The sequence below is a fragment of the Hyperoodon ampullatus genome (assembly GCF_949752795.1).
Source record: "Hyperoodon ampullatus genome assembly, chromosome: 15".
NCBI classification, from domain to species: Eukaryota; Metazoa; Chordata; class Mammalia; order Artiodactyla; family Ziphiidae; genus Hyperoodon; species Hyperoodon ampullatus.
Genome location: NC_136928.1, coordinates 66,134,468 through 66,162,242, shown reverse-complemented (window position 1 = coordinate 66,162,242; position 27,775 = coordinate 66,134,468). Strand labels below are relative to the sequence as shown.

Genomic DNA, 27,775 nt, shown 5'->3' with positions numbered 1-27,775 from the left:
AGAAGTTTCTTTGGAGACTTTTGGTGAGTTATTATGAGCATGTCCAATAGGTGAGACTATGAGAGGAATATCTCTTGCTTAAGCAATCTCTTGTTGAGTCTATTTAAAAATACTTCTTACTTTAAAAAAATGTAATACATGGTTATGGTGTGATAAAAAAGGGAGAGAAGTGTTAAACTGTAAACGTACGTCTCCTTACCATACGTGGATCCCATAACCTCACTCTCCAGATGCAGCCTGTTTCCTGTGTGCTTTGTGTCTTTCCAGATATTGATTAGGTGGGTATAGAGAATTACCTATAACTTTAAAGCCTTGTAGGTACATATGTACTTTGCTGCATCTCACTTCCCCTCCTGTTAAATACCATATCAGGACATAGAGATTCTCCTTAGAGCATTTTATTAATCAGCACTGCTTGTCTTTGACTAGCTTATGGAAGGATAGCAGTAGGAAACTTAGGGTAGGACCAGTCTTTTTTAGGATAGATTATAAGGTGATGAGCTAATAATGTTTTCTTTAAAATCTGTTACATTTTAAATGTCAGTCTTTTAGAACTGTGTATGTGAAAGATTTGAGCAGTACATAACTGAAGAAAGTAAACATTATGCCTGGTATGTTCAGAGTTTCCCCGTTTTCCTCATATGGCATCAATCTGCATGGTGATCGGTCTGAGTGACCAGGAGTTTTCTGTGGACGCCTTCTATACTTTTTTGTATTTTTATACAAATGCATTTCTTTGTCACTTTCTTCTTATTCCCAATTACTTTGTTTGACACTTTTGTTTTCCCTTCCACCCCCTTTCCCTCTTTAAAATTCTATTCCCAGGCTTTGAATTCCAAAGAACCTCATATGTGTTTAGTAAGAGATATTTCAATCTGCTGGGCCCCAAAAGTAGAAACAGCTATAACAAAGGTGAGTGCATTGCACATTGGAAGTAAAGAAAAAAGATATTTGAGTGAATTGAATTGTTACGTAATACTATGTTTAAACTCTTAATATCCTCTTTATGATCTTGTCTTAACAAATTTTGTGGGATTAAGTTTTAGATATTAAGACTGTAAAACTGTTTTCATTTCTGTGCTCTTGATTTGTTGAACGAATGAGTGAATAGGTGACTAGAAGTTGAAGACCTTGGTTTTATTTAATTCTTCCTCCTCCACCCCACCCCCAGTGCAGGATCACTGAGTAAATATCAATATCAAATTTATCAAATTATTTCATCAATTTCTATACCTAAAGGGGCAAAACTTTGTTGAGAGGAATGCTGTATTTCAGGGTGGAATAAAACCTAAATCCATGATGGGGCTGGAATTAAATACCAGATAAAAGAACATTATTGTCATGCTTTATTTTAAATATAATGTGGCATCTACATGGAGACATCATGTGTTTGGCAGTCTAATGAAAAAAAGGAAAGCCAAGACATGCTATGACATTCATATGGTTTCGCTTCTGGCTGAGTTTCAGAGATGACACCTTTCTCTTGGCTGTCTGAGCATTTCTGGCAAAGATCAATTACTGGAGGTAGTCATAAAATGTACAGCTTCACTCTTTAACGTTTTATGTATTTATTTATGGTTGCTTTGGGTTTTCGTTGCTGCGCGTGGGCTTTCTCTAGTTACGTCGAGCGGGGGCTACTCTTCGTTGCGGTGCGCGGGCTTCTCATTGCGGTGGCTTCCCTTGTTGCGGAGCACGGGCTTCAGTAGTTGTGGCACGTGGGCTCAGTAGTTGTGGCTTGTGGGCTCTAGAGCTCAGGCTCAGTAGTTGTGGCACATGGGCTTAGTTTCTCTGCAGCATGTGGGATCTTCCCGGACCAGGGATTGAACCCCTGTCCCCTGAATTTTTAAGTCAGTGTGTCATTGTGTGATCTGTAGATTTTGTTTTTCTTGGTTCTTACTCTTACATGTTGCAGGCTTTAAAACCATGAATGTTCAGATTATACTTAAATGCCAGTGTTCAATTAAAATATATCTTTAATTCATATCCTATTGAGTTAGCTACATTAAGTTTTTCAGTAGGAAAACCTTTTAAAAGCTGTTAGTTTTCTCATTGGGGATAAATCTTGCAAGGAGTAAGACAATTTCCTTTGTCACACCCCTACTATTCCTGTTTTAACAGGTGAGAACACCACTGATGAATTCTGAAGCAAAAGTTCTGGTGCCTGGGATACCTGGTCATCATGCAGCTATCAAGCCTGCTCCTCCACAGACTGAGGAAATAGAGAGCAAGAGGAAATTAGGGGAAAAAGAGGTAATACATTCATTCTGACCATTTTTGAGTTTGAAATTCAAGATTACTTGGGAGATTCTAAGAATTATATTGGATGGAGCCAAAGTTGAAACTTCAGAAAATGGAGAGGACAAAACTCTTATTAACTAAAGAGGGTGCTCTTCTGGCCATTTGTTCACTGTTAGCTGGATAAGGTAGATTAAGCCAGGACTTGCTGTGATGATTTTCATTGGGTTTCGCATGTTGCTGAGTTCCAGTGATGCCTTGTCTCTTGGCTGTCTGAGCATTCCTGGCTGGTTTAACGCTAGTTAGTCTTTAAAAGTGATCATCATTATAACCTCTTAAAGTGCTTATAAATTTCATTTTTTCTCAACTCTTAAAACCGTCTTGTGATTACTATACTTGTCTGTGAAAAATCCTCTTTTTTGTCTTCCATTCACTTGTCACTCTTGTCTAAATAATCTAGAAGTTTAACTGTTTTATCATTAGAGAAAGAGTGTTTCTTTACCTGATTTTAAACGTCTTGCTTTATTGGGGGTGGGGGGTTGGGGAATAACATTGCTGTTCTTAAAAATTGTTTCTCAATAACATGATATCTGATTTAAAAATAAGGTGCCAACTTCCTCTAGTTTGGCCTAGATCCTACCCTTTAATTTTTTCCTACCTTTTTAATGTTTTTCATAAAACATAACCCAAACAGGAGGCTTTACCAAAGCCTCTGTTTGCTTTGGTAGTAATAGAACATTCATATTTTGATTGAGCTACCAAGGGGCTGGCAGAACGTAGTTGTTAAGATTTACTTTCATAAGGGATTAGTTATGTACAAGTGAGTTTTTATATAGCAAACAGAGAAAAATAGGAAGACATCTTATAAATTTGGGGGGGAACATAACTGTCTTTATGCTCTCTGGATAATATTTGTTAGCAAAAGATCTGAGGTTGATGGCAAGGGATAATTACAGAAGGGAAGGCTTTTGTGATTATAGGTCTTATCTTGTGCTTTAGTAATCAGTTGCCAGATCCTTGTCTTTTTTGAATCTTCATATAAAGGAGATTTTATGAATTACATTTTCAAATCATGGTTTTCAGTTGTTTTTTTCACTAGAGTCTGGAAACTTGGATTGCAGATATTACACTTGTCTACGACATTGGCTTTATGGTAATGAGATTCTGCTGGAATGAGGAAGAGCGTATTTGTGTTTTTCAGTGTTGAGGTGTGAATCAGTCAGTGGTTTTTGTCTTCTGAGACATAAGCACAAAGTAATTTGACCAAACTGCCTTAGGTGTTGTTGTCTCATATAACATTAACTGGTCATTTCTGTTCTGTAGGTGAGCATTGAAGAACGCCTGGGAGCACTGGATATAGATGCGAAAAAAGAAAAGGACACCCTTCCACAGACAAACAGTTTTCCAGTTCTTCTCACACAGGGTTTAGAAAGTAATGATTTTGAAATGCTAAATGTAAGTATTACAGCAGTTTTTAAATGAATTAAGATGGTTAATTTTTCTTAGAAAGTGATTGACAGCACATTTACAGAGTGAATAGTCATGTTATGTAGCTGTCTTGAATTTAATGTTTTGTGAGTTTAGTCAAATATATATCACTTGGTGGCACTATACAGACAGTCACCAACCTACAAAGGGATTGTATTAAATTATTTTGAACCTGGAATGCATTTTCTCATAGAAATATTGTTGTGAATTGTTACTAGGTTCTTAGGCTTTAGTTCACAAAAGCCTTTATAAACATTGTGTAGCTGAATTATAATACTCAGCATTCTAGATCACAATTTATATTTTTTTCTGTAGGAAAATGCGTTCCTGAGTTTTTACTCTGGATTCCAGAAACTTATTTCCCCCTGGCCGTGAGAGGGGGCGGTGAGGTGGAACCTTGGCAATGGATAGGAGGTTTGGGGGAAAAATTCAAGAGGGTTGGGGGTATATAAAAGGGAGGCACTTAACGATTTCTGTGTTTGTAAGTTGGTGACTGCTTGTATGATGTTGCTTCATTTAGTCCTCTTAAATTCCAGAATTTGAAAGTGGTCTGTAGAGAAAATTTAAGTGTAAAAAATTGGACTTAAGCACTGCCTGATCAGATTAAAGCAGTTTGTATTTGCTAAGTGCATTTATTCCTAGTGACTCTTAGTGATATTATGGTGCCACTTAGTATAGATGTGACTTTAATATGCAACCTATGAATAAAGTCTCTCTGACTTGTATTTTGATCTGAATGGGAATATCTTATATTTGTGTTTAAGGGGATTTTGCAAAACAGGAGGGGGGAAACCAGGCATATCTAAAAACCTAAACTTACTTTTAAAATAGTTTGTGAGTGTATGTATTTTGGGAGGTCAATTTTAGTTTAACGTGGCATAGAAACCTAGGTGAGGATTTGGTGAGAAATAAGCTATAGAAAACAATTGACAATGTTTTTAAAATATAACTTATCTGCCATCATTGCTTACTTAACTGTGCTTTGAAAACTTCTTCAGTAGTACAAGTGAATCAGTTATTGTTTTGTTTCTAAGAAACATTTCAAAACATTTAATAGTACAGTGGGCCACCGTGAACCCATCACCCAGTTTCAAAAATTATCAGCACTAGCCAATCTATCTATTATTGTTTTATCTATTTGCTCACCCCCCTACCCAGGTTATAGTGAAGCAAATTTCAGACCTATTATTTATTTCATCCACAAATATATCCCTGTCTAACTGTAACAATAGCAATTCCTTTAAAAAACATAACCACAATTCATTATCACACCTAAAAAGGTGAACTGTGATTCCTTAAAATCATCAAATATCCAGTTAGTATTTATCTTTCGCTGATTGTCTTGTAAAGTTTTTTTTCTTTGCTTTCTTCAAAACTGGATCCCAACGAAGTCCACACTATTTGGTGGATTTGCCTTTTCTGTCTTTTGAAATTTGGGGAAGTTAGGTTATTTGCTCTAAAGAGATTTCACATTCTGGATTTTGCCTCCTGCAAATCCATTTTACTGGGTCATTTAACCCAACAAGTATCATTTAATATAATTCTTGTCCATCATATTCCTGTACAATGGTAGTTGGATCTAGAAGCTTGAAGAGATTCAGATTAGAATCATCTGGCACTTCAGATGTGACAGTGTGTACTTTTGTCAGGTGTCATAGAGTTGTTGGGAGAGTAAAGGAAATGATGTTTGTGAAAGCACTTCTTAAATTGTAAAGAATTGTACGTGTAAGACCTTTTCATTATTAAGGATTTTGAGGTGATACGTTGTATTGTTTAAGTAGAAGTCAATAACCTTTAAAAAAAGAAAGAAAGAAAGAAAAACTGGAATATAGGAGTATTCCCATACTGTATTACCTGGGATATCATGCATTCTAAAGAGAAAGAGGCAAGTAAAAAAAAAAAATCAAATATTTTTTCCCTTGGAAAGTGTGTTCCTCATTTCCAAAGGTACCTTCTGAGGATATGTGAAATATAGTAGGAGGTCATTAAAAATAGGAATGAAAGGGGACTTCCCTAGTGGTCCAGTGGGTAAGACTCCGCACTCCCAATACAGGGGACCCGGATTCGATCCTTGGTCAGGGAACTAGATCCCACGTGCATGCTACAACTAAGGAGTCCGCATGCCGCAACTAAAAGATCCTGCAACTAAGACCCAGCGCAGCCAAAATAAATATTAAAAAAAAAAAAGAAAGTGAGCAGTGTCAGGTATGCAACATAGGACCAAAGGTGAGGTTAAAAATCCCTACTGTAGAACACTTGACATTAAAGTTTATGGCTTTTTAGGAAAGTGGCAATTTGACCTAAAGAAATAGTCTATAGCTTATGCAAAAAAGATATGCTTAGTCATTTATGTAATTCATGGCACCCATAGGAGTTAGATATTTTAAAATATTTTTAAAATTTTATTTAAATAAAGTATTTCTTAAAAGTTCCCATTTACAGTAGTACTAAAAAATGCCTAGGATAAATCTACAAAAGATGTTTCTACCTCTACATTGAAAATTACAAAAATTGGGAGAAACTAACCAAGACCTATGTTCATGGTTGGAAGATTCAATATTGTTAAGATGAGCAATTCCCCCCAAATTATTGTATGTATCCAATACATTCCCAATTAAATTCCAGCAGCTACCTTTTAGAAATTCAAAGGACATGAAATAACCAAAGTAATTATAAAATGAAGAGCAAAACTGGAGAACTTACCCTACCTGATTTCAAGAAAAAGCTGTAGTAATCAAGATAGTTTGGTATTAGTGAAAACATAAATATAGATTAAGGAACCAAAATAGTCCAGAAATAGACCACACGCAATTGGTTTTCAGTAAAGGTACTTCTAAGTTGAGTCAATTGGAAAAGCAAAGTCTTTTCAACAGTTGCAGTTGAATCAGTTGAATATCTATGTGGGAAAAAATGCATCTCAACTCTTTCCTCTCATCTTACACAAAAGTCTACACAAAAATAAGTCACAGACATAAATGTATAAACCAACCCTCAAAACTTCTAGAAGAAAATAGGAGAAAATGTTATGCAAATTTGCATGGAAAAAGCCTTCTTAGGTTCATCACAAAAAGCATGAAACAAAGAAAAATTGGTCATTTGGATTTAATAAAAATTAAAAACTTTTCTCTTGAAATGACACTGTTAAGAGAATGAAAAGGCAGGCCACAGGCTGGGGAAAAAAACCAACTTATATATCAAAGGATTTATATCCAGAATTGATAAAGAACTCTTAACTCAGTAGTGAGACTCAACTCAAATAAAAAACAATTGGTAAATGCGTGAACACATATTTCATAAAAGAATTCTAGTGGCCAGTGAATGCATGTAAAGGTATTATACATCATCAATCATCACAAATGCAAATTAAAACCACAGTGAGATAACACTACATACCCATTATAGATTGATTAAGACAGTAACATCTATTGGGGAGGATGTGGAGTAACTGGAACTCTCATATCTTGCTGGGGGGAATGTAAAATGGTACGCCTACTTTGGAGAACAGTGTGGCCATTTCTTAAAAGTGAAGGACACATCTACCATAAGATCCTGCCATTCTACTCTTAGGTGTTTACCAAGAGAATTGAAAACAAATGTTCATACAAAGACTTGTACACTAATGGTCATGGCAGCCTTATTTTTAATAGCCCCAAACTGGAAAGAACCCTGAACACGTGAAGGGATAAATTGTTATCTAGCAATATAAAGAATGTATATTGCTTCATCAACAACATGAATGAATCTCAAACTTATGCTGTGAGAAAGAAGCCAGACAAAAAAGTACATACAGTTTGATTTCATTTATAGAAAAATTCTAGAAAATGCAAACCAACATGTAGTTCAGTGGTTGCCTGAGGACGGTGGGGTGGAAGGGAAGGATAGAATGTAAAGGGTCCAAGGAGACTTGAGGGTGATAGAATGTTTATTATAGTGTTTGTTTGTTTTGTTTTTGCGGTACACGGGCCTCTCACTGTTGTGGCCTCTCCCGTTGCGGAGCACAGGCTCCGGACGCGCAGGCTCAGCGGCCATGGCTCACGGGCCCAGCCGCTCCGCGGCATGTGGGATCTTCCCAGACCAGGGCACGAACCTGTGTCCCCTGCATCGGCAGGCGGACTCTCAACCACTGCGCCACCAGGGAAGCCCGGGATAACTTATTTTTTTGCGTATTTTTAATTTGAAAATTGTTATCATAGAACCTCTATCTTTAGTGAGCATAAGGATTATCTGAGAGCTTGTTAAATTTTTCTGTCCTGCAGTTTGGAATAACTTCTAAATAGCTAGGCCATACATAGCATTATTTGCCTATGACAGTTCTGGTTTACACCTCTTAACTTGGTGTAATTACTAATAGTGACTCCTTTCATTCACAGAAGTGTCCCAGTTTGGACAACAAATTATCTGATCACTTAACATTTAGAGCACTAGAGGATTTCACAAACCACGTATTTTTCAAATCTTCAGCCCTACATTATGTTTCTTAAGCAAGCTTTTGGTATAAATAATGTGCAGCAGCAAGTTCAAGATTGTATTCCTTGACCTAAAGTGCTACTATTCTACTTGGCCATTTAAGACAGTGAAGCCTGGTAGTTTGATGAACATGCTGTGAAAACTGAGTACCTTAACAAAAAGAGATGCAGACATAGAAAACGGACGTGTGGACACGGAGGGGAAGGGGGAGTGGGATGAATTGGGAGATTAGGATTGACATATACCCACTACCATGTGTAAAATTGATAGTGGAAACCTGCTGTATAGCACAGGGAGCTCAGCTCAGTGCTCTGTGATGACCTAGAGGGGTGGGAGGGAGGTCAAAGACGGAGGGAATATATGTATACATATAGCTGATTCACTTCCCTTGTACAGCAGAAACTAACACAACACTATAAAGCAACTGTACTTCATTTAAAAAAAAAGTATTTGTAGACTAGTTCAGACAGTGTTCCCTGTAACTTTTACATCGTTGGAACTTTGTGATAACTGATTTATAACAAAGACTTATCGAGGGATGTTTAGTATCATCAGACACCCTGTGAATTATTGTTTAAGTCCTCAACATACTTTGCTTTGAATCTTGTGTTCTAATTATTTGAAAATGACAATATTCGGACAGTCCATCCGTCAGTTCCCCAGTGATTATGTATAAAAATACATAATCTTTCTTTTGCATAATAAACTTTGTAATTATGTCAGTGATAGTTTTTAAATAGTACTTGATGATAGATTTAAGAAGGGTTTGGTGTAAAGGTATTTTTACAAGCAAATAAAATCCATAGGGAATTTTGAAAGGGTATGTTAAGACCATTTAAAGTAGGTTGAAAATGAACTTTCCATGTTTTTGCCCTGTAATACCTCTACTGTTCATATCCTGAACATGATCTTTATAGCAACAACAGCCAAAACATAGCATGTACCAACCATTAGGGAAGTTCCTCTAGTAGTAAACCCTTTTGAAAGATAAATATTTAAAAGTATTAAAGAGGAAGGGGGTATCTGGATTTGGAAACCTGAAAGGACTCATTTCCCACCTTCTCCTATAGATGAAGCATCTGGGTGGGGTTTGGAGGAATAGAAAGGCCTGCCAGAATTGGGACTAATCTGCTCTATCTCCTTTTCTATCCTTACAACGTGGGGTGGAGACTGTGTTTCACCCTTAAAGTTTTTGACTCAAGCACTCATTATATGATCTTTTGATTGGCTTAAAATTTTGTCAAAAACATTCAAAAGGTATGTTCCCTAGTAAGTGATTTTAGTGTGTTTTGCTCACTCTTGTGTTGATATGACAAGAGTCATAAAACAGAGGTTTGAGAACTTCTCTAAAGTGGTGTATATACCTGTATTTAAATGTCTAGAGGTGTTCTTTTCTGTTTTATATCAAAAATCAGCTTATAAGAATTTAGAATTTGTGGAGCAGAAACTGGTTTAATGGAGTAAATGTCCTGATACTTGAAGACTGTACTTGTCTGATAGCCATAAGACATAATATAACATTCTCCATTTAGTCCCAACCTTTATTTGCTACAGTTCACTATTGCTTGGTTTTTAAGATAATTTTTAGTGACAGTATTCCCTGTAGTGTCCTTAGTTTCTGAGTATGCTTATTTACATTTTTTTTTTTCTCACAGAAAGTACTTCAAACTAGGAACTTAAACCTAATAAAGAGAACTGTACTAAGGATGCCCCTGCATGCTGTCATTCCGTTGTTGCAAGAGGTAACTGAGTACGCTTCTCATTTTAAGGTCCTAATGCTATGACTCAAAGACAAAATCCAGTATTCAGAGAAACGGATTTGCAGTATGTAAGCAACCAGGGTATTTAGAGTCGATGATGGATGATCACTAGATCTACTCAGACAAAATTTGCCTAACCTAGATTTTTTTCTATGTATTTAAAAAATTGAGATATAATTTACATACCTTTAAGGTGTACAGTTCAGTGTTTTATAATATATTACAGATTGTGCAATTGCCACATCAAAAAGAAATCTTGTACCCATTAATCATTCCCCCTTTGTCCTTACCCCCCAGTTTCTGGCAACCACTAATCTATTTTCTGTCTTTGTGTCTGTTCTGGACATTCATTCATATAAATCCTAGCCTAGATTTTTATCAGATAATTATTTTTATTTTGGGAATGTATTCCTAGATTATGTTAAATTGGTTGAACATTTAGGAGTTAGGAGATTTAAGAATAATGACTTCCTAATACAGTCATTCTTTTCCTTTGTTCTTATGGATGTGTTATCATGGGAATTCATGGAGATTGGCTGCCTCTGAAGTACTGTTGCTAATACTGTTTTTCTCCTCCTCAGCTTACAAAGAGATTACAAGGACATCCTAATAGGTAAGATGTTTAGGCGACTTAAATTGCTCTGATTTTATAAATATTTTAAATGTGATTGTTTAAAAACAGCAGTGTCTGGCAGCATGAGATTACATAGTAGGTAGCCTCAAATTCTAACTAATAAAACTCAAAGTGTCAGATATTGCTCTCTGCACTTGTTTTAAATTGAATGATTCTTATTTCTCAGATTGTATTATAGTTTTTCCCTTCCTTCAGAAAATTTGAGGTTTTTCAGCTTTATTATATCAGGTCATTTAATGGATTGGTCTTATTTAATAATTTAGGCCTAATCATGATGTGTAAAACTGGTCATTTGTAGAACTTGCTCAGCCTCTGGTAGTTGCTTAAGACACTACAAGGAAAGATTTTATATAACTAAATTTTGTGGGTCTTTTTTGCTAATTTGATGATTAAATATTTATATAGGGTGTTGATATCTCAAAGATCTCAGTTTGTATTATCAGAGTCTATAATACAGTTTTTCTTTTCTAAATTTTTTTTCGTGATAGGTTCCATTAGCCTTTGGAGCTCACAGAGGAAATCTAAAGATTTCATTAATCAGGCCCGGCTTACATTTTTGGTCTATATTTGTCTTTTAATGTGGGTGTGGAAATCTTTTGCTGTTTGTACCTGATGATGAGTAGATGATGGGCTCAGATATGAGCATAAAATGCAAAGTCAGCTGAGCTAAAATGCAAAGTCAGCTGAGCCCAGTTTACTGCCTTGGTATCAGCTAATTACGAAGTAAAGCATAGGTTTTATATCTGGAATTGAATTATTTTAGAGGAAGGGATTTTTGTCCTGTTATCTAGTCCATCCTACTGCCCCCTCCCTTCCTCAAAAGATGAGTATATTACACAGACCTCAAATAGACCCAGTGAAAGAATGAACGACTGTCATATTCACAGTGGTTTATTTATTAGAGTCATTTTCTAGATCTTTATAACTCTGTTGTATTTAATTTTGAATTTGTGAATATTAGTTGATCTGTTTTTTTTTTTTTTCAGTGCTGTTATAATGGTTCAGTGGCTAAAATGTGTGTTAACGATCCATGCATCCTACTTATCCACAGTAAGTCTTTTCAGCTGTAGTTGCTGAACAGTTTGGCTTTGGTAAGGATTATCAACTGATGGCTTAAAACCATTTTCTCTCCATCTACCCTTTAACCATTAGCTGCTGCTTTTAAAGAATTTGTTTTTTCCCCAGGTGCAATGTCATGTTGTCATCATTGTTATCTTTTGTAAACTGGCCCTTTTTTGGCCCAGATTTTTAAAGTAATTATATATTCTGTAGAGAAGCTTGAAAAATACAGAAAGGAGAAAAGTTACATACTAGCCTTCAGGTGTTTTTCTATATACATAACCTGTTTAGCAAAATTACCTTTACATTGTATGTATCTCTCCCATCCTCTTCTAAAAGCTTAGTAGCTTTTTAAAGTTTATATCTATGCTAACATGTCTATATTACCTTGTGATAAAAATGAAATGAATATCTTAATACCTGACGTTTTGCTGGGGCTACTGTCAGCTCTTGATTACCTATACAGATGGAAGGGAGGGAGCATAGAATCATAAAGCAACACCAAAAAAAAATCCAGTTTTATATGTCACAATATGAGCTGGGTTATTGCCACATCATCAATTTAATTATAGTTTAAGCTAGAAATAAAATTATGCAGTTGACTCGTTCTTTTATTTGGTTATCTAGAACCTTACAATAGGTTTTCTTGAAAGATTTTAGTGGATAGTTGAAAATTTTTAATTACTCCTTAAACTATAGCTGTTCCCTTCTTAACAGTTTCATCCAATTCTTGCCTGATCACTGTCCCTTGTTCTGTGTCTCAGGATCCTTTTCCTTCAGTAGTTTGAGATAGGAAAAACTATTGGTTAACCTGTTTTGAGTTTGGCAGTTCGTTCTTTGTATGTCTGTGGAGATCTCTGTCAGGATGTTAAAATGCGGGGAAGAGATAGGAAACAGTAAGGATGCATATTGGGTTTCCCTGCTTACAGAAATCTTGGGAGTTGGATTGGGGGCAGTGTCTGAGTGGCGTGGTGATGGGCATGGAAGGATTACCACAAGCATAGGACGACGCTCATTTTGTGACCTCATTGAATTGCTTAGAAGCAAAAAGAGCCCTAGGAGGACTTGTAGTGAAATCCCTTCTGGAACCAACCCCTAAGTTATAACTCCTGGAGTAGTAGTCGTATAACATTCTAGGTCAGGGCAAAATAGACCATGGAAGTATGGTGCAGGGTGGACTCCAGCCTAAAACAGTTTTCTCTTCTCAGAAAACAGTGATTTTCCCCCACCTTTCCTTCATTTCTTCCTTCCTTATCAGATATCTTTAAGTACCTTCTCTAAGTCAAGGACTGTGCTAGGCATGGGGGCTTTAGTAATGTACAGACACTCTCAGTTTTACTGTTGAAAGTTTAACATTTGAATGAAACACTCTTATTTACTCTCGTGTCAGAGATAGGAGGGCAAGTAAAGGCTAACTAAAGGGCAAAGAGTGGGGTCCCTTTTTCTGAAGCTCTGGAGGGACAAAGAAAATAATGTCCTGCTTTAATTTCTGAAGTACAACTCAGAGGGTTAATTAACAGAAAGTATGTTTGAAATACCATAAGGTCAGCTTTGTATTCTGTCACTTTGTCCTGCTGGTCTCTGGAAGCTGTGAAAAGCTTCCTCTAGCTGCTGGGACCTACTGGAGGGTAGATAGTGTGATATCATCAGAGAGGAAGTTTCAGAGTGAAGCCCCTTTTCGCCCAGAGGTATGTGCTTGGGGTTACTCTTTAGTTAGTGTCTCCTTTATATTGATGTTCTCTGAAATAATATGATCAACACAAAGAAGTCCCACCCTGCAGTTTGTCTCTCCTTGCAGTTTCTCCTTCTGACCTTGCATGATTATTTTTTTTTTAATGTATTATTTTTTTGCTGTTAGGACAGTAAAGGCTTCTGAAAATTTGAGATATTGCTAGGCTGTGTAACAAGCAGCCACTGCCACTGGAAGTGCAAGCATTTGCTGGGGGCTGAATACTCAGGCATATCTGAGCATGATTTATATATTTGTTATCCATGTTTTATTATAATAGTATCAAAGTATCAGTTTTTTGTTGCTGTTGTTCCTTAGTTGCCTGACCTGGTACCCCAGCTGGGGACGCTGTACCAGTTAATGGAAAGCAGAGTAAAAACTTTTCAGAAACTCTCCCACCTTCACGGAAAGCTCATCCTTCTAATCACGCAGGTGAGTAAATCAGATTGTTTTGTGCTGAACTTTTGAACGTGATAAGAATGGAGAGAGGAATAAAGGTTGTTTACCTGAATGTTGAAAGCACCCTGTTTCACCAGAACATTGGTGAATCAGGACCTAGGCTTTGACTAGGAAATGTTACGTATTTGACAGTAAGTAGACTTAGTTCTGCCTGTGGCAGCTTTAACTCGGAGGTTCTCACCGTCATATTTCAGTTGTTAATACAGTTAGAGTGGTTGTGGTGCTATGAACAACGAGTCACGGTATTTCTACAGCTTTTTGTCACAGAAAGAAATTGGATTACCTTAGAAGTATTTTCAGCTTTTACGGAGTAATTCTTTCTTGTATTGGACGAATGTGCCTTTTGCCCTGTATTTGATCTACATCGTATTAAGATCATCCATTATAGTGGTTGAGGATGAGTTTACTGTTGGGGAAGGTTGTGATACTTGAGATAAACTTACACTCTACTTCACAATAGCACTTGATTATCTTTCAGGTTACAGCATCAGAAAAAACGAAGGGACCGACTTGTCCTGCACAGAAGGCAAAGTTGGTGTATGAAGAAGGTAAAGCTTGGGGCATAGGCTAAACATTTAGTTTTTCACATTGACTCAGTTCTGTGACTTCGCAAAAACGTCAGTGTGAGATCATGCTTTGACACACACCTTCCCTAATAAAACGGGCAAGCTTGTGGCAAAACTGACAAAAATGTGATCAAATAAAAAAAATGAAGGCACAAATATAATACAGAAACAAAAAAGGGCATTAGGTATGGAAGAGATTTGAAGAACACTATGAACAAACTATGCCAATACAAAAAACCTAGATGGTGTAGGTAATTTCTTGGGAAACTTTAATGACCAAAATTGACTTAAAAATAAAAAGAAATAGAAACCTAGAACAAGCTAATAGCTTTAAGTTGATTTAATCTAAACCTTTCCCCATAGGGTACCAGACACAGGTTTTATACATGACTTTTATCAATCTTTAAGGAACAAGTCATTTTTGTCACGTACAATTTAGACATTTTATGAGTCAAAACTGGACAAGTATAGTCAAGAAAATAACATCTCAGGCTATCCTCAAATATCCTAAGTAGCAGATTGATTACAGAAGTGCTTAAGTAAAGTAATGTCATTACCAAGTAGAATTTATTTAAAGATTGTAAGATGATTTAGCATCAAGAAGTCTATTAATGTAGTTATTACCATGTTAACAGGTTATCATGAACACTGTCTATTATTTTAATAGATATAGAAAAATAATTCAATGAAATTCCGTCTTTGTACATCTCATTATTTGATAATCTAGTCACACCATTGAAGTATTCAGATAAGCAAGTTTACTGTATACCAAGATCTAGCAAAAAGGAATCGGTAGCATTATTATGTCCCAATAATGTATGTCCATAAAGTCCCGGTTAGAAATGTCTTAGGAAAAAAGATCTCATTCACAGCAGCAACCAAAACTATGAAGTACCTAGAAATACCTCTAAAAAATGAAACAAAACCTTTATAGAGAAAACTATAAAATATAACTGAAGAACATAAAAGCATACCTGAATTAATTATACTTTTTGTGATTTTTTTTCCCCTGGTTTTATTGAGATATAATTGACATATAACATTGTGCTTGTTTTAGGGGGGTACAACATAATGATCCTATGTGTATATATTGTGAAATGATCATCACAATGTTTAGTTAACATCCATCACCATGCGGTTATAAATCTTTTGTTCCTGTGATGAGAGCTTTTAAGATTGACTCTCTTAGCAGCTCTCAAATAAACGTTACAGTATTGGTAACTGTGGTCACCATGGTGTGCATTATCTACCCAGGGCTGACTTACCTTATAATTGGAAGTTTATGTCTTTTGACCTTCACCCATTTCCTCCACCCCTATCGACACCTCTGGCAACCACCAGTCTGTTCCCTGTATTCTATATGTGAGTGAGATCATACAGTATTTACCTTTTTCTGTCTGACTTATTTCACTTAGCACAAGGCCGTCAAGGTCCATCCATGTTGTTGCAAAGGACAGGAGTTCCTGTTATTGCATGGCTGAATAATAATCCATTTTGTGTGTGTGTGTGTGTGTGTATCACATTTTCTTTATCCATTCTTCCATCAATGGACATTTGGGTGGTTTCCCTGTCTTGACTATTGTAAATAATGCTGCAGCAAACATGGGAGTGCAGTTATATCTGAGATCCTGATTTCGTTTCCTTTGGTATATATTTAGAAGTGGACTTGGTGGATCATATGGTAATTCTATTTTTAATTTCTTGGGGAGTCTTCATACTGTTTTCCATGGTGGCTGAACCAGTTTACATTCCCATCAGCAGTGCACAGGGGTTCCTTTTCTCCACATCCTCGGCTTAGTTTTTTTTTTTTTAATTATTTTTTAATTGAAGTATAGTTAATGTACAATGACTTAGTGTTTTAGATGGGATTTTGTTAGGGTTTTGATACTTTCTCCTGCTCAATGATATCTTGATGGAATAGTATAATACATGTACTTTTATGCAGATATATGTTCCTTCTTAGATGGATGATAGCTGAATATATTTCTAAAAATAAATTCAGGAATCTGATTCTGTTTAGCTTTCTGGGCTATGTCCTCTGCTTTGATCACAAAATTAAAGCTTGTTTCCCCCTCCTTACAGAATCTTCTGAAGAGGAGTCTGATGATGAAATAGCAGATAAGGATTCTGATGTGAGTAATTTGTTTCCTGGTACATAAATCTGCCTTCTATCTTTGTACCCTGTAAGAACGAGGCCTTCTTTCATGCTTTTCCTTGCTTAATATTTCTACCAGGATAATTGGGATGAAGATGAAGAAGAGAAAGGAGGTGAAAAAGATGAGGATGTTGATGAAGAGGAAGAAGAGGATGCTGAAGAAAAAGATGAAGAAAATGGTGAGGACAGAGATGTGGCGAGTGAAAAGGAATTAAATGGAGATTCTGATTTAGATCCTGAAAATGAAAGTGAAGAAGAATGAACAGAGAAGAACAAGTCAAATGAACTATGTAAACTGGCTCACCTTACCCACTGCTGCCGAGTTCTCCTATGGAGGGTTGTCTCTGTGACAGATGCCAAGGACCGCTGCACATTTCCAAATTCCTAATGGTGGCTCCCATGCCACTTTGCTGTCTTGAGCACCCCAGACTTAACTGTGTAAATAAGAGTTTCATTCAAATGTTAATAAACTTTACACAGCAAATAGATACATTTTCTGCAGTGTACTGACATGAGTGTCCAATATATGGTATATTTTTATAATGTAATATCCCGGTATGATTGATTATGCCAAGAATTGATGTAAGTGAAGATAAAGACATTTCCCATGTAAGGGTTCAAGAACTGGACTTTTGTGAAGGAGTCAGCTTTTATCTCAGGTTGGTATCTTTCATCACATCCTGGTATGAAGCAGCACTAGTGAAAAAATTTTAATTTGGTACATTTTAATAAAATATGAAGGGATAAACTAAAAACTGGAGTAAAAATGATTGTGACTAAAAGAAATAAAATCACCAGTATCCCTAGCTTCTCTATTGACTGTGGTAATCTGATTTGAGTCAGATTGAATATTTGGAGTGCTTCCCCAAAAACAACCACTTATTTTTTAAGCTGTCATGTGAAGTATTTTTTTAAAACACAGAAAAATTATGATAATTAAAAAACTAAAGAATTAGCCATATTAAGGATTTTTCTTGACTGCAAGTTGCCTGTAAAGAATCATCAGTGTATAGATTTAGAAGTGCTCATTACCTGCAACTTTTTAAAAGATTCAGTTACAGCTGCTTTTGAAGAGGTTTTCATTTTTATTTAAATTACTAATGGATCAAAGAACAGTTGTTTATTTTTCCTCTTTGGTTTTAGATATTAATGATAACCTTGGAATTTTTTTCCAAAGAAAATATTTTTATAATTCCGTAATTTAATGTGTTCCTTTTCACTACCCACTCTTGGCAGTGTTAGGGTATGTTTACCTTAAAATAAATCTGACTCAAGATTTTTTATGTATGTATAAAGAAGTATTTTGGTGTGCTACAAAAGCCTTTTCAAATTATCAGTAATTTTTTGTTTTGTTTTTAAAGAATGAGCCAGTATTTGCTTAGTGCTCTCTAGGGAACATGCAGATGGAAGCGCAACTCTAAGAAAGGGCTGGGGAGATGGGTTTATTTTTCCCACCTGTGAATATGTAAAACATAAAACCATTATCTCCGAGGGACTTAGGATATCGGTGGCAGACAGATTTCTGTGCTCAACTAATAGAGCTGGAGCCATATAGAGCATCTTGGGAAAGTTAGAGTCAGCTACTGGTGTAATGTATAGTTATATTTGTCTATAAATGGAGCTGTTTATGGCAATTTAATACCATTCTCTTTGTAAAGTGAATAAATATTCATCTTTACCCAGTGCTTGTCTTGTGGTATATGTAGGGGAACACAGCCACAGGTTTGTGCTTGTGGTGTGAAGGTTTTAAAAAAATCATCTTACTCCACTAGCATTAATAGGTAAATGTTTTCAAGGCTTTTTGGATAATCTAGCATTTGTAACAAAGTGAAGGAACCAAGAACTTTGTTAGGAGCTAGTGGTTGTTTCTTGACCCGCCTGGCAGGGCCGCACTCCCACCACCCGAGGTAGCGGTGGCAGTCACAAGGGTGCATGTGCCCATGGCTCAGGCCGTGTCCTGTGGTCTGGGTCAGAATTACCCTGCACCTGGCTTTACCTAGAGAACGGTAGTATTTGCTTACTGTTTCTTGTTTTAGACAAATCCAGAGTTAAATTACAAACTTGTTACAAAGACTTTTCTAGTTTCAGGGTATTCCACTCCTGATCCAGACAACAGAGTTTTGAGTATGTGGTGGTGTCTTTTTTTGAGGTTAATTTTTCTTCCTAGCTTTTTTATTTTTAATAATTAACCCTCTGTTCATGATCAAATCAAGGATCACATATTATATTTGGTTGTCATTGCTTTGTTAATCCAGAATATTCCCCATTCCCCCTTGTATGTGTGTTTCATGATTTTGATATTTAAGTAAACATAAATTAAGCTGTGTTACAGAATGTCCTACAGTCCAGGTTTGTTGGATTGATTCCTTATGATTAGATTCTCATTTTAATGTTTTTGGCAAGAATACTAAATAGGTGGCAATATTTGAGGTTAATTTGTAAAAGTAAATTCTTTGGGGGCATAGATGAGTATATTAGTATGTTTTGATGTAAGTAGATGTTGAGGCTTCAGGTTTGGGATTTTTGAAGCCTTAGTGCAGAGGTATGTTTGAGGGTCAGAAATGGGATCTAGGGACTTCCCTGGTGGTACAGTGGTAAAGAATCCACCTTCCAATGCAGAGGACGCAAGTTTGATCCCTGGTCGGGGAACTAGGTTCCCATATGCTGTGGGGCCACTGAGCCAATGTGTCACAACTACTGAGCTTGTGCGCCTCAACTAGAGAGCCTGCATGCTTCAAACTACAGAGCCCACGCACCCTGGAGCCACAACTAGAAAAGAGAAAACCTGCACACAGCAATGAAGAGCCTGCATGACGCAACGAAAGATCCTGCATGCTGCAACCAAGACCCCATGCGGCCAAAATAAAAAGAAATTTAAAGAAAGGGGATCTAGGTAGTGAGATAATTTGGGTACATTGATGCTATATATGTAAGGCTGTTAAAATTTTTGTGGAGGTAAATTCTCAACAATGTACATTCATTCATGTAACATTTATTGATTGCCTACTCAGGGATTAGTCAGTTGCTTGGTACATATACATCACTGAGTAACAGTGAATGACAGTGAATAACTGATTAATAAGGAGCTGACATTCTATCAGAAGTAGGCAATAAGCTGTACAAGGTATAAGGAGTAAATGAATTCTGTATAGTATGTTAGAAGATGGTGACTTCCTGGGGGAAAAGAGTAAGGGTGTTGGGATTAGGGAGTGCAGTTGCAGAATTAAATATATGATCAGGGTAGGGCTTATTGAGAAGATGAGATTTGAACATAGACTAGGCGGAGGTGAGGAAGTTAGCTAAGTGGGTATCTGTGGAAGAGTGTTATAGGCAGAGGAAATGGCATGAGCAGAGGCCAGCACATGTGTAATGTGTTGAAACCATGAGAGGAGACCAGTGTGACTGGAACGGAGTGAGAGTTAATGGGGACTTAGGCCCGGGTAGTAGTAATGGACTTGGTGATAGTTGGTTAGTTTCAGGGATTGTTTCTAGTTTAGAGCAAGCTGGGTTTCCGAGAGGTGTGAGGAAAAGGGGGGAGTCGGGGATGACTTGCTGGAGCACCAGGATGAAGCTGTGGGTGGAGCAGCTTTGCGGAGGGAGATCGGGAATTGGATTGCGGACATACTACGTTACAGATACCTGTTAGGAATTCAAGTCCATACCCAGTTGATTGGAGGGGCGAGTTTGGATGGAGGGTCAGTAAAGCCACAAGACTGGGTGAGCTTCTCCAGGGAGTGACTGCATAGGAAGAGCACCCAGCGTCGGAGGAGGGGAGAAACCCCAACGGACACAAAGGGGGAAGGTGAGGTAGGGGAAATGGAGGTTTACTTACTCTACCATTTTCTTTCTTTTTTTCTTTTTTTTTTGCGTTACGCGGGCCTCTTACTGTTGTGGCCTCTCCCGTTGCGGAGCACAGGCTCCGGACGTGCAGACTCAGCGGCCATGGCTCACAGGCCCAGCCACTCCGCGGTATGTGGGATCTTCCCGGACCGGGGCACGAGCCCATGTCCCCCGCACCGGCAGGCGGACTCCCAACCACTGCGCCACCAGGGAAGCCCTACCATTTTCTTTTAATTCTCGACATCCTTCAGCTGTAGTTTCTTTCAGCTGTAATTGGTATTACTGGTGGATCCTTCCAGGCAGCAATGGCTTTTGTGATGCCCTTCATGTGACTGCTTGTTGGTCCTTTCTTGGAAGGCTACTCAGGCATAAAATTTGTTCTCTTAATGCAGTAGTGTTGTGGTGCCTTTGTGGCACCTAGGCACTGTCCCTCATCATGTGTCCAAGCTGTACACTGGATCACAAAGCCGGCGCAGCGAGAGACCACAGCGGTGTAAACTGACGAGCAGGCATCATTCGAACAGGAACACAGTAAGGAAGAAAGCAGAGGGTAGGTGGCGCTCTCTCTTCTGTACAGTGCTGGCTGACTTGGTGTGAGAAAATGGAATTGTACTTGTCAGCACTATAATGGATATTCATATATGCGTGGGTCATTTTATGAAAATAGTTCTGAGAACAGGGTGATTATAAATCGCACTTTAGCAGGTGACGGGTGTCAAATGGAAAATCCAAAAGTTGAAAGTTACTGCTTAAAAAATTACCTGGCATATTCTTTCCAGGTAATAGTGGCTTAAAGACCAAGGAAATATTATTCTTTTTGGACGCTAAAGTTTAAAAAGGATTTCCTAATGGAAATAAGTATGTAGGAAAACATGTTGTTACAGCCTTGCCTTTGGCCTTGTACTTTATTTTGTTCTAGTTTGAAAGAGGGGAAGGGATGTGGTTGTCTGGCAGTGCAGTCGCTGAAGTCCGAGACAACTTGGCTGCCTCAGCTGACCCTGTGCAGGCATGAGGGTCCAGAACTGGGCCACTACTTCCACAGGTTCAGAAACGTAATTTTGTCCTTGTCCCTAGACTTGACATATCAATAGTTTCATACAGTCAGAACATCAGCCAGGCTTCCAAGAGAAACTGGAATGGTGCATTTATTAATAGAAATACACTACACCTCTCCAGTGGAGCAGTGTTCATGTTGGGTGGTGACATGTCTCCTTTTGCACAGGAAAGTCACACAGTAAAAACCAGTTTTATAACTGGAAGATTATCTTTGCACCAGAGTGTGGAATTGGAATAGAGACATGAATTGGATGGTTAGTGGACAGTGTGTAGTCGGTACTAAAGGGGTTGGAATTCTTGGCTTCCTTGCGTGTTGCTCTGACCCTTCTCCTTTTATTTTATTTTTATTTATTTATATTTATTCATTTTTTGCGGCACATGGAATCTTTTAGTCGCGGCACGCATGTGGGATCTAGTTCCCCGACCAGGGATAGAACCTGGGCCCCCTGCACTGGGAGCACGGAGTCTTACCCACTGGACCACCAAGGAAGTCCCCTGACCCTTCTTTTAACAGGACCGTTACTGTGGGTGGAATGTCGGTGTTTGGGTCTCCTCAGGCACCCACTTAGGACTGCCAGTTAGGGTGCATTCTAATGATTCAGGGACTATGAGTACCACCAAATAAATAAATAAATAAATAAATAAACAAACTTGCTATTTTCTGCCAAACTTTGACTTCGTTAATTATCCCCAACCTGGCAAAGTCTGCACTCCCCAACCCCCCAATTTTTTTTTTATTATTATGGTAAAATATACATATCATTTTAACCATTTTTAAGTGCATAGTTCTTTGGCACTAAGTACATTTCCATGGTTGTTCAACTGGCAAAATCTCTTAATTGGTGATTTTGGTGGAAGGATCAGGTTCAGGAAATGAAAGAGTGAATATGAATACAATCAGTCTGTTGTGGAGACACCAAAGTGAGGGCCGAAAGCTCCAATTCTGGGTCCAAACTACAACATGGCAGGGATAAATCTGCTTAATTTCTTTTTTTGGTGTGTGACAGGAGGGTAACGACAGTGCTGTTTGTGGCAAGGATGCTGTGAGGACCGAATTGGAGCAGTGTCTGTGGGACACTGAACACGAAAGTTCAGTTCGTGTTAGGCATTTTCCAGTATGGGAGAGGGGGAGGGGCGCAAGTTCTAAGGGAAACTCCTTTCTGTCTCTGACATGTGTTTAGAAATTCAGACAGAGCCTTATGGGTAAGCACAGTCCCCCTTTTCCACAGGTGAAAAAGTGAACTTAAGTCTGTTTCCTGTTACGCACTTTAAAAATCTGTTGTTTTACAAGCAATGACATTCATTGAGTATATTTTGGAACATATCAAAAAGCATAAAGGAGGAGAATAAAACGTTAAGAGAGGTTAACCATTTGTAACGTTATGGTGTATCTCCTTTTAATATTTTTCTCTTTGCATGAGTGCATACACATTTTTCTTATGAAATTGGAATCATATATTAATATATTAATATTATTCTTTGTCACATAAAATATTGTTAAATATCCCTTGAAATAAGGATGCTTGTGGTTCTTAGTATTCTACCTTATTGAACTTACTCTCCTATTATAATTTGTTATAAAGAGTGCTACGGTGAAATTCTTACCTTCTGTATTTTTCTTTAAATGTATCCTTATGAGATATTCCCACGAGTAGTGTTACTTAATTAAATACATGAATATTCTCTTCAGACTAAAGAAATTTGCCAAAACCCTTTTCCAGAAAGGTTATGTTGATTTTCAACCCCACAAAATAGTGCGTTTCCACCTCATCATGAACCTCAGGTCACCTGCATTTTTTGTTGCCACTTGTATTTCTTAAGAGTATTGTGGGTTCAGGTTCTTGTCCATGCTTAAAGGGATTGTCTTATTTACCTGTAAGGGCTTTTTATATATTAAAGATACTCACCTCTTGCCAAAGAGATGGCACAAATATTTTTTCCCAATTTGCCTTTTATCATACTATTTTCCTTTATAGTTTTCTTATTTTTAAGCTTAAAAAATGTCCCCCTAGGAAGACAATTCTTGTATAATATTTTGTTCTAGTCGTTCTATGTTGTTATTTTTCTTATATTTACCTCTATAGTAACTGGTTGTGATGTATCAGTGCATTGTGAAATAAAGTAGGTTGCAACCACCATTTTTCAAAGTAGAAGAGGTAATTATAGAAAAGATTGGTGCATTGCATGTAGTTAGGGGTAACTGTTTTAGAGGTTTCAATGTAACATGTGTTTCTGTGGGTAAGACATTTGAAAGCTGCTGCTCTCATCCATATGGAATTATTTTTGGTATAGCTGTGAGATGAGGCTCTAACCTAGAATTCCCCTGCACACACCAGTTTTTTCCACACTGTTGAATACTGTTTACTGTGGACTGAATTTGTGTCTCCCTAAAATTCGTATGTTGAAACCCTAATCCCCAACGTGATGTTATTGGAGATGGCGCTTTCGGGAAGTAATTAAATCATGAGAGGGGAGCCGTCATGATGGGATTGGTGCCCTCATAAGAAGAGGAACAAGAGAGCTTGCTTCCTTTCTGCCGTATGAGGATATGGTGAGAGGACTGCCATCCGCAAACAGGAAGCAGATTCTCACCAGGTACCAGATCTGCCAGCACCTTGGTCTTGGACTTCTCAGCCTTTAGAACTGAGAAATGAACGTTTGTTGTCTAAGCCACCCAGCCTATGGTAGTTTGTTATAGCAGCCTGAACAGACTAAGACCCTCTTTCCCTGTCCCATAGACTTGTGCTTTCTTTGTCATATGGTAGGTCTGTTTCAGTGCTGTCCATTCTATTCTATTGATCTCTCTTCTTGTGCTTTGTAAGTCATTTTGTTGTTGTTGGTACCTTTATACCTCTTTGAAACATTTTCCTAAATATTTTTTGCCTTTTCATTCTTCCATATTATTGAAATAGTAAAGATTCTTTGGTTGTAAGAAACAAAAACTTACTAGATGCAGCTTAAGCAAAATAAATGTAGTATTACAGTTTCAGAGAATCTGTGTACACAAGCGGAAACAGCTGGGGAAGAACCCTAGGGCCTTTGTGTGGTCCCTTATTTGCTGCCCTCTGCTGCCCTCTATTGCCTCAAAGTTCTCTCTGTCTGCCTTACAGTCCAAGTCTAGGATGTTATAATCCAGCCACTTGCTGATTCTCAGGAGAACTGGATATTCTCTGCCTCCCCAGATGCCCTCTCCACCTTTCTCCGTCTGCTCTTTGCCCTATAGGTGGTTGAGTTTTACAAACTGCGTCAGCCCAGCTCCCTTTCCTGGCTTCTGGGAGGCATCAGCCAAGTGGGTGGTACTGGCAAGTGATGGGAGGGTGGGAGGAGAGGAGGTCTGAGTATTTATTCCCCCGGGTGAGCCCTTTGCCCACCACCTCTGATCCCTTTCTCTCCCCACTTGCAATGGTTTGTATGCAGAGGTAACCACTGTTATTTTAGATTCTGGATCTCTCCAAACCTTTCTCTATGCATTTGCATACCTACAGATGTGCTCTTAGGAAATAAGTAGTTTCTTTGTTCCCACATAAATGGTATCATACTGTATGTAGCATTCTGCAACTTGAATTTTGCTTTTTATTACTCAATATATCTTGGAGGGCTTTCCAAGTTAGTAATATAGAACTATTTCCTTCTTTTAAACTGCATCAGGATCAGCTGGCGGGCTGGTGAAAGCACAGATTGCTGGGTCCCACCCTGGAGTTTTTAAGTCAGTGGGTTGGGGAGGGGCAGGGAATGTGCATTTCTAACAAATTCCCAGGTGGCATTGATGCTGCTGTTCTGTGAACCTACTCCCTTTTGAGAACCGCTGCAGTGGTTTTAGGCTGTTGAGCCATGCCCTGATAGACACTGAGGTTGTTTCCAATTTCTCAGAAAAATAAAGAAGGTGGCAGTGACCTTGTCTGTACTTCTGGTGCACGTGTACCAGGATCTTCCTAGGGTGGGTATCGAGAAGGGGAATTCTAGGTCACAGGGTATGTGTACTTTAAATTTTAGTAATTACTGTCAAATTGCCTATCAGTGGGCTATAGCAGGTTACAGATGAACTTTCAAATAATTTTCTCCCAAGTTAAAAATAAATCTGATGGGAATTTTGACTGGGCTTGAGATAAACCAACAGATTAAGAGAATTGTTTTCATCATGGAATATTATAACATTAAAATTTGCTTTGCTCATTTGAAAAGTAAAAGATTTACTTTTCTCATTGGATAGGCGTATAATATGATTATTATTTTTTAAGAATTGGGAAATGGTGGCTCCTGCTTCGACCTCCTTAGGTTGGGATAATTACCTTGGGAGTAATGATCTAGTTGCTCCTTTTTTTTTTTTTTTTTGCGGTAGGCGGGCCTCTCACTGCTGTGGCCTCTCCCATTGCGGAGCACAGGCTCCGGACGCGCAGGCTCAGCGGCCATGGCTCACGGGCCCAGCCGCTCCGCGGCATGTGGGATTTTCCTGGACCGGGGCACGAACCCGTATCCCCTGCATCGGCAGGCGGACTCTCAGCCACTGCGCCACCAGGGAAGCCCTAGTTGCTCCTTTAAGACTCTGTGAGCATCCCAGCCTCGGCAAAGTACATAAGATTCTTATACATCATATTTACCAGGCTGTTACCTCATGAATGAATGGTTTTGTGTGTTAATTCAGCAGGAGAGGGGAAGCACTGGGGTCTGTATAGGTGGGAATCTTTTCATGGGGAAGGAATTTTTTCCCCTCTCTTCTCCCACACCTGGATTCTCAGTGTTTTGCATACAGTTGATTGCATTTGACACACAGCATTGGGATGTCCCTGGGATTGGGGCTGTGACAAGTATAATGCAGGAATGGGGATGAGTAGGAGGATACAGTTAAGCAACTAATTAGAATACAAGGTAGAATGAAGTAAGTGTCATTTACTTTCGCAGGTGAAGTGCCGTGGAAGCCAGGAGAAAGGAGAGATTGATCTACTCGTAGCCAGGAATCAGAATTGAGGACTCGAGTACAGTGACCCAAGCCTTGAGCGAGGGCCTTCTAGGAAGCGAGAGCGATTACAGTGAGTGGCAAATAGATGCTTAACAAGCGTGTTCTAAAAACCTGTAACTCAACCACTTACAGGGGAGGTCCTTGATTCAGTGAAGTGGCAAGTTTTTCTCAGGTGTCCCCAGACAGCCCTTTCTCCCTCACTAGACATGCTGTGTCTGGAGTTCAGAGCACATGTGTGTTGCTTCTCGTTCTTGCTCGAATTTGCTGAGTTTAGCGGGTGCACTTAGCACCTGGGCACTGTCATCACATTTCTCTCCCATCCTCACCAGATTGCCTTGGTTACTTTCTCAGGTTAGAAGGACGACGTCAATGTAAAAAACGACCATTAGATGCCAGCCTTGCTTTGTGCAAATTTTTTCTTATTGCAGACAAGGCATCTTGAGGAAAAACTGCTAGTTGTGACCTCTTCCTGTGTAAATTCCCATGATGGGTGGGGGGTTTGTTTTCTGAACCCCACCCCTGGGCTTGGCCTAGAGAAACCTTGAGATGCTTCCAGCTCTCTTTCTTTTCTGGTGACCAGGTCCCAGAAGAGAACCTTGAATGTCTCTAGCCCAGCAACATGCATCATGAGAGGGACAGAAAATGAATCCCAGTTTAGAGGAGATCGGGTCTCTAGGCTGTGGGCTGGCACCTCCAGAGACACTGGTTTGGGCAGTACCCATGGAGCAGGCAACTGGTCTTATCTCCATCCCTCCTGGACCCACCACACCCCGCACTGGACTACAAACACCAGTCTGACAAAACGCCTGGCCGACAGGGAAGCAGCAGCAGCAGCTCTTAGTCTCTTAAGAGTCCCTGAGTATAGGAACTAGAACCCACGTTTCCCTGCATTTCAAAAGTGAAGGAAGTAAATAACAATAAGGCCAGAATCAGAGAAAAATCACAATACTGTTCACCAACTACATCAATTTTCCCAGTAGACTTTGTCCATGAAAACCATGGTTTTACATTATGTCAATGACAGTGTGGAGGCAGAATTCTTTTTTTCACTTAACTTCTTTTCCCACCTTATGAAGATTTCCAGTATACAGAAGTTAAAAGTAGTATGATTATCTCTATGCACACCACTTAGGTTAAGCCATTGTTAACATTTTGTTTCATCTACATTTGTGTGCATGTTTTTTTTTGCTGATCTTTTAGGAAGTAAATTGGAGATGTCATGACAACTTTACTCCTAAATACTTAAGTGTGAATTTTCTAAAAATTATGACCTCTAACACAATCACAATACCATATTACACCAAAAAATTCAAACAGTAATTCCCTAATATCATCTAATATCTAGTTCATATTCAATTTTTCCCAATTAT

General features: G+C 38.4%; 1 protein-coding gene across 1 annotated transcript in view; it reads left to right on the top strand.

Annotated features, from left to right (window-relative positions):
• The window catches only part of WDR43 (WD repeat domain 43), a gene marked incomplete at its 5' end in the record, with an annotated part of 48,708 nt that extends 31,408 nt beyond the window's left edge, over nucleotides 1–17,300 (top strand). The window contains 10 exons of the mRNA XM_079720580.1: nucleotides 826–912; nucleotides 2,119–2,250; nucleotides 3,559–3,690; nucleotides 9,846–9,932; nucleotides 10,532–10,563; nucleotides 11,571–11,634; nucleotides 13,691–13,804; nucleotides 14,310–14,379; nucleotides 16,480–16,529; nucleotides 16,632–17,300. Coding sequence (XP_079576706.1) covers nucleotides 826–912; nucleotides 2,119–2,250; nucleotides 3,559–3,690; nucleotides 9,846–9,932; nucleotides 10,532–10,563; nucleotides 11,571–11,634; nucleotides 13,691–13,804; nucleotides 14,310–14,379; nucleotides 16,480–16,529; nucleotides 16,632–16,814 — 951 coding nt within the window. The 3' untranslated portion in view covers nucleotides 16,815–17,300. The remainder of the gene's footprint in view (nucleotides 1–825; nucleotides 913–2,118; nucleotides 2,251–3,558; nucleotides 3,691–9,845; nucleotides 9,933–10,531; nucleotides 10,564–11,570; nucleotides 11,635–13,690; nucleotides 13,805–14,309; nucleotides 14,380–16,479; nucleotides 16,530–16,631) is intronic.
• Between the last annotated feature and the right edge of the window lie 10,475 nt (nucleotides 17,301–27,775).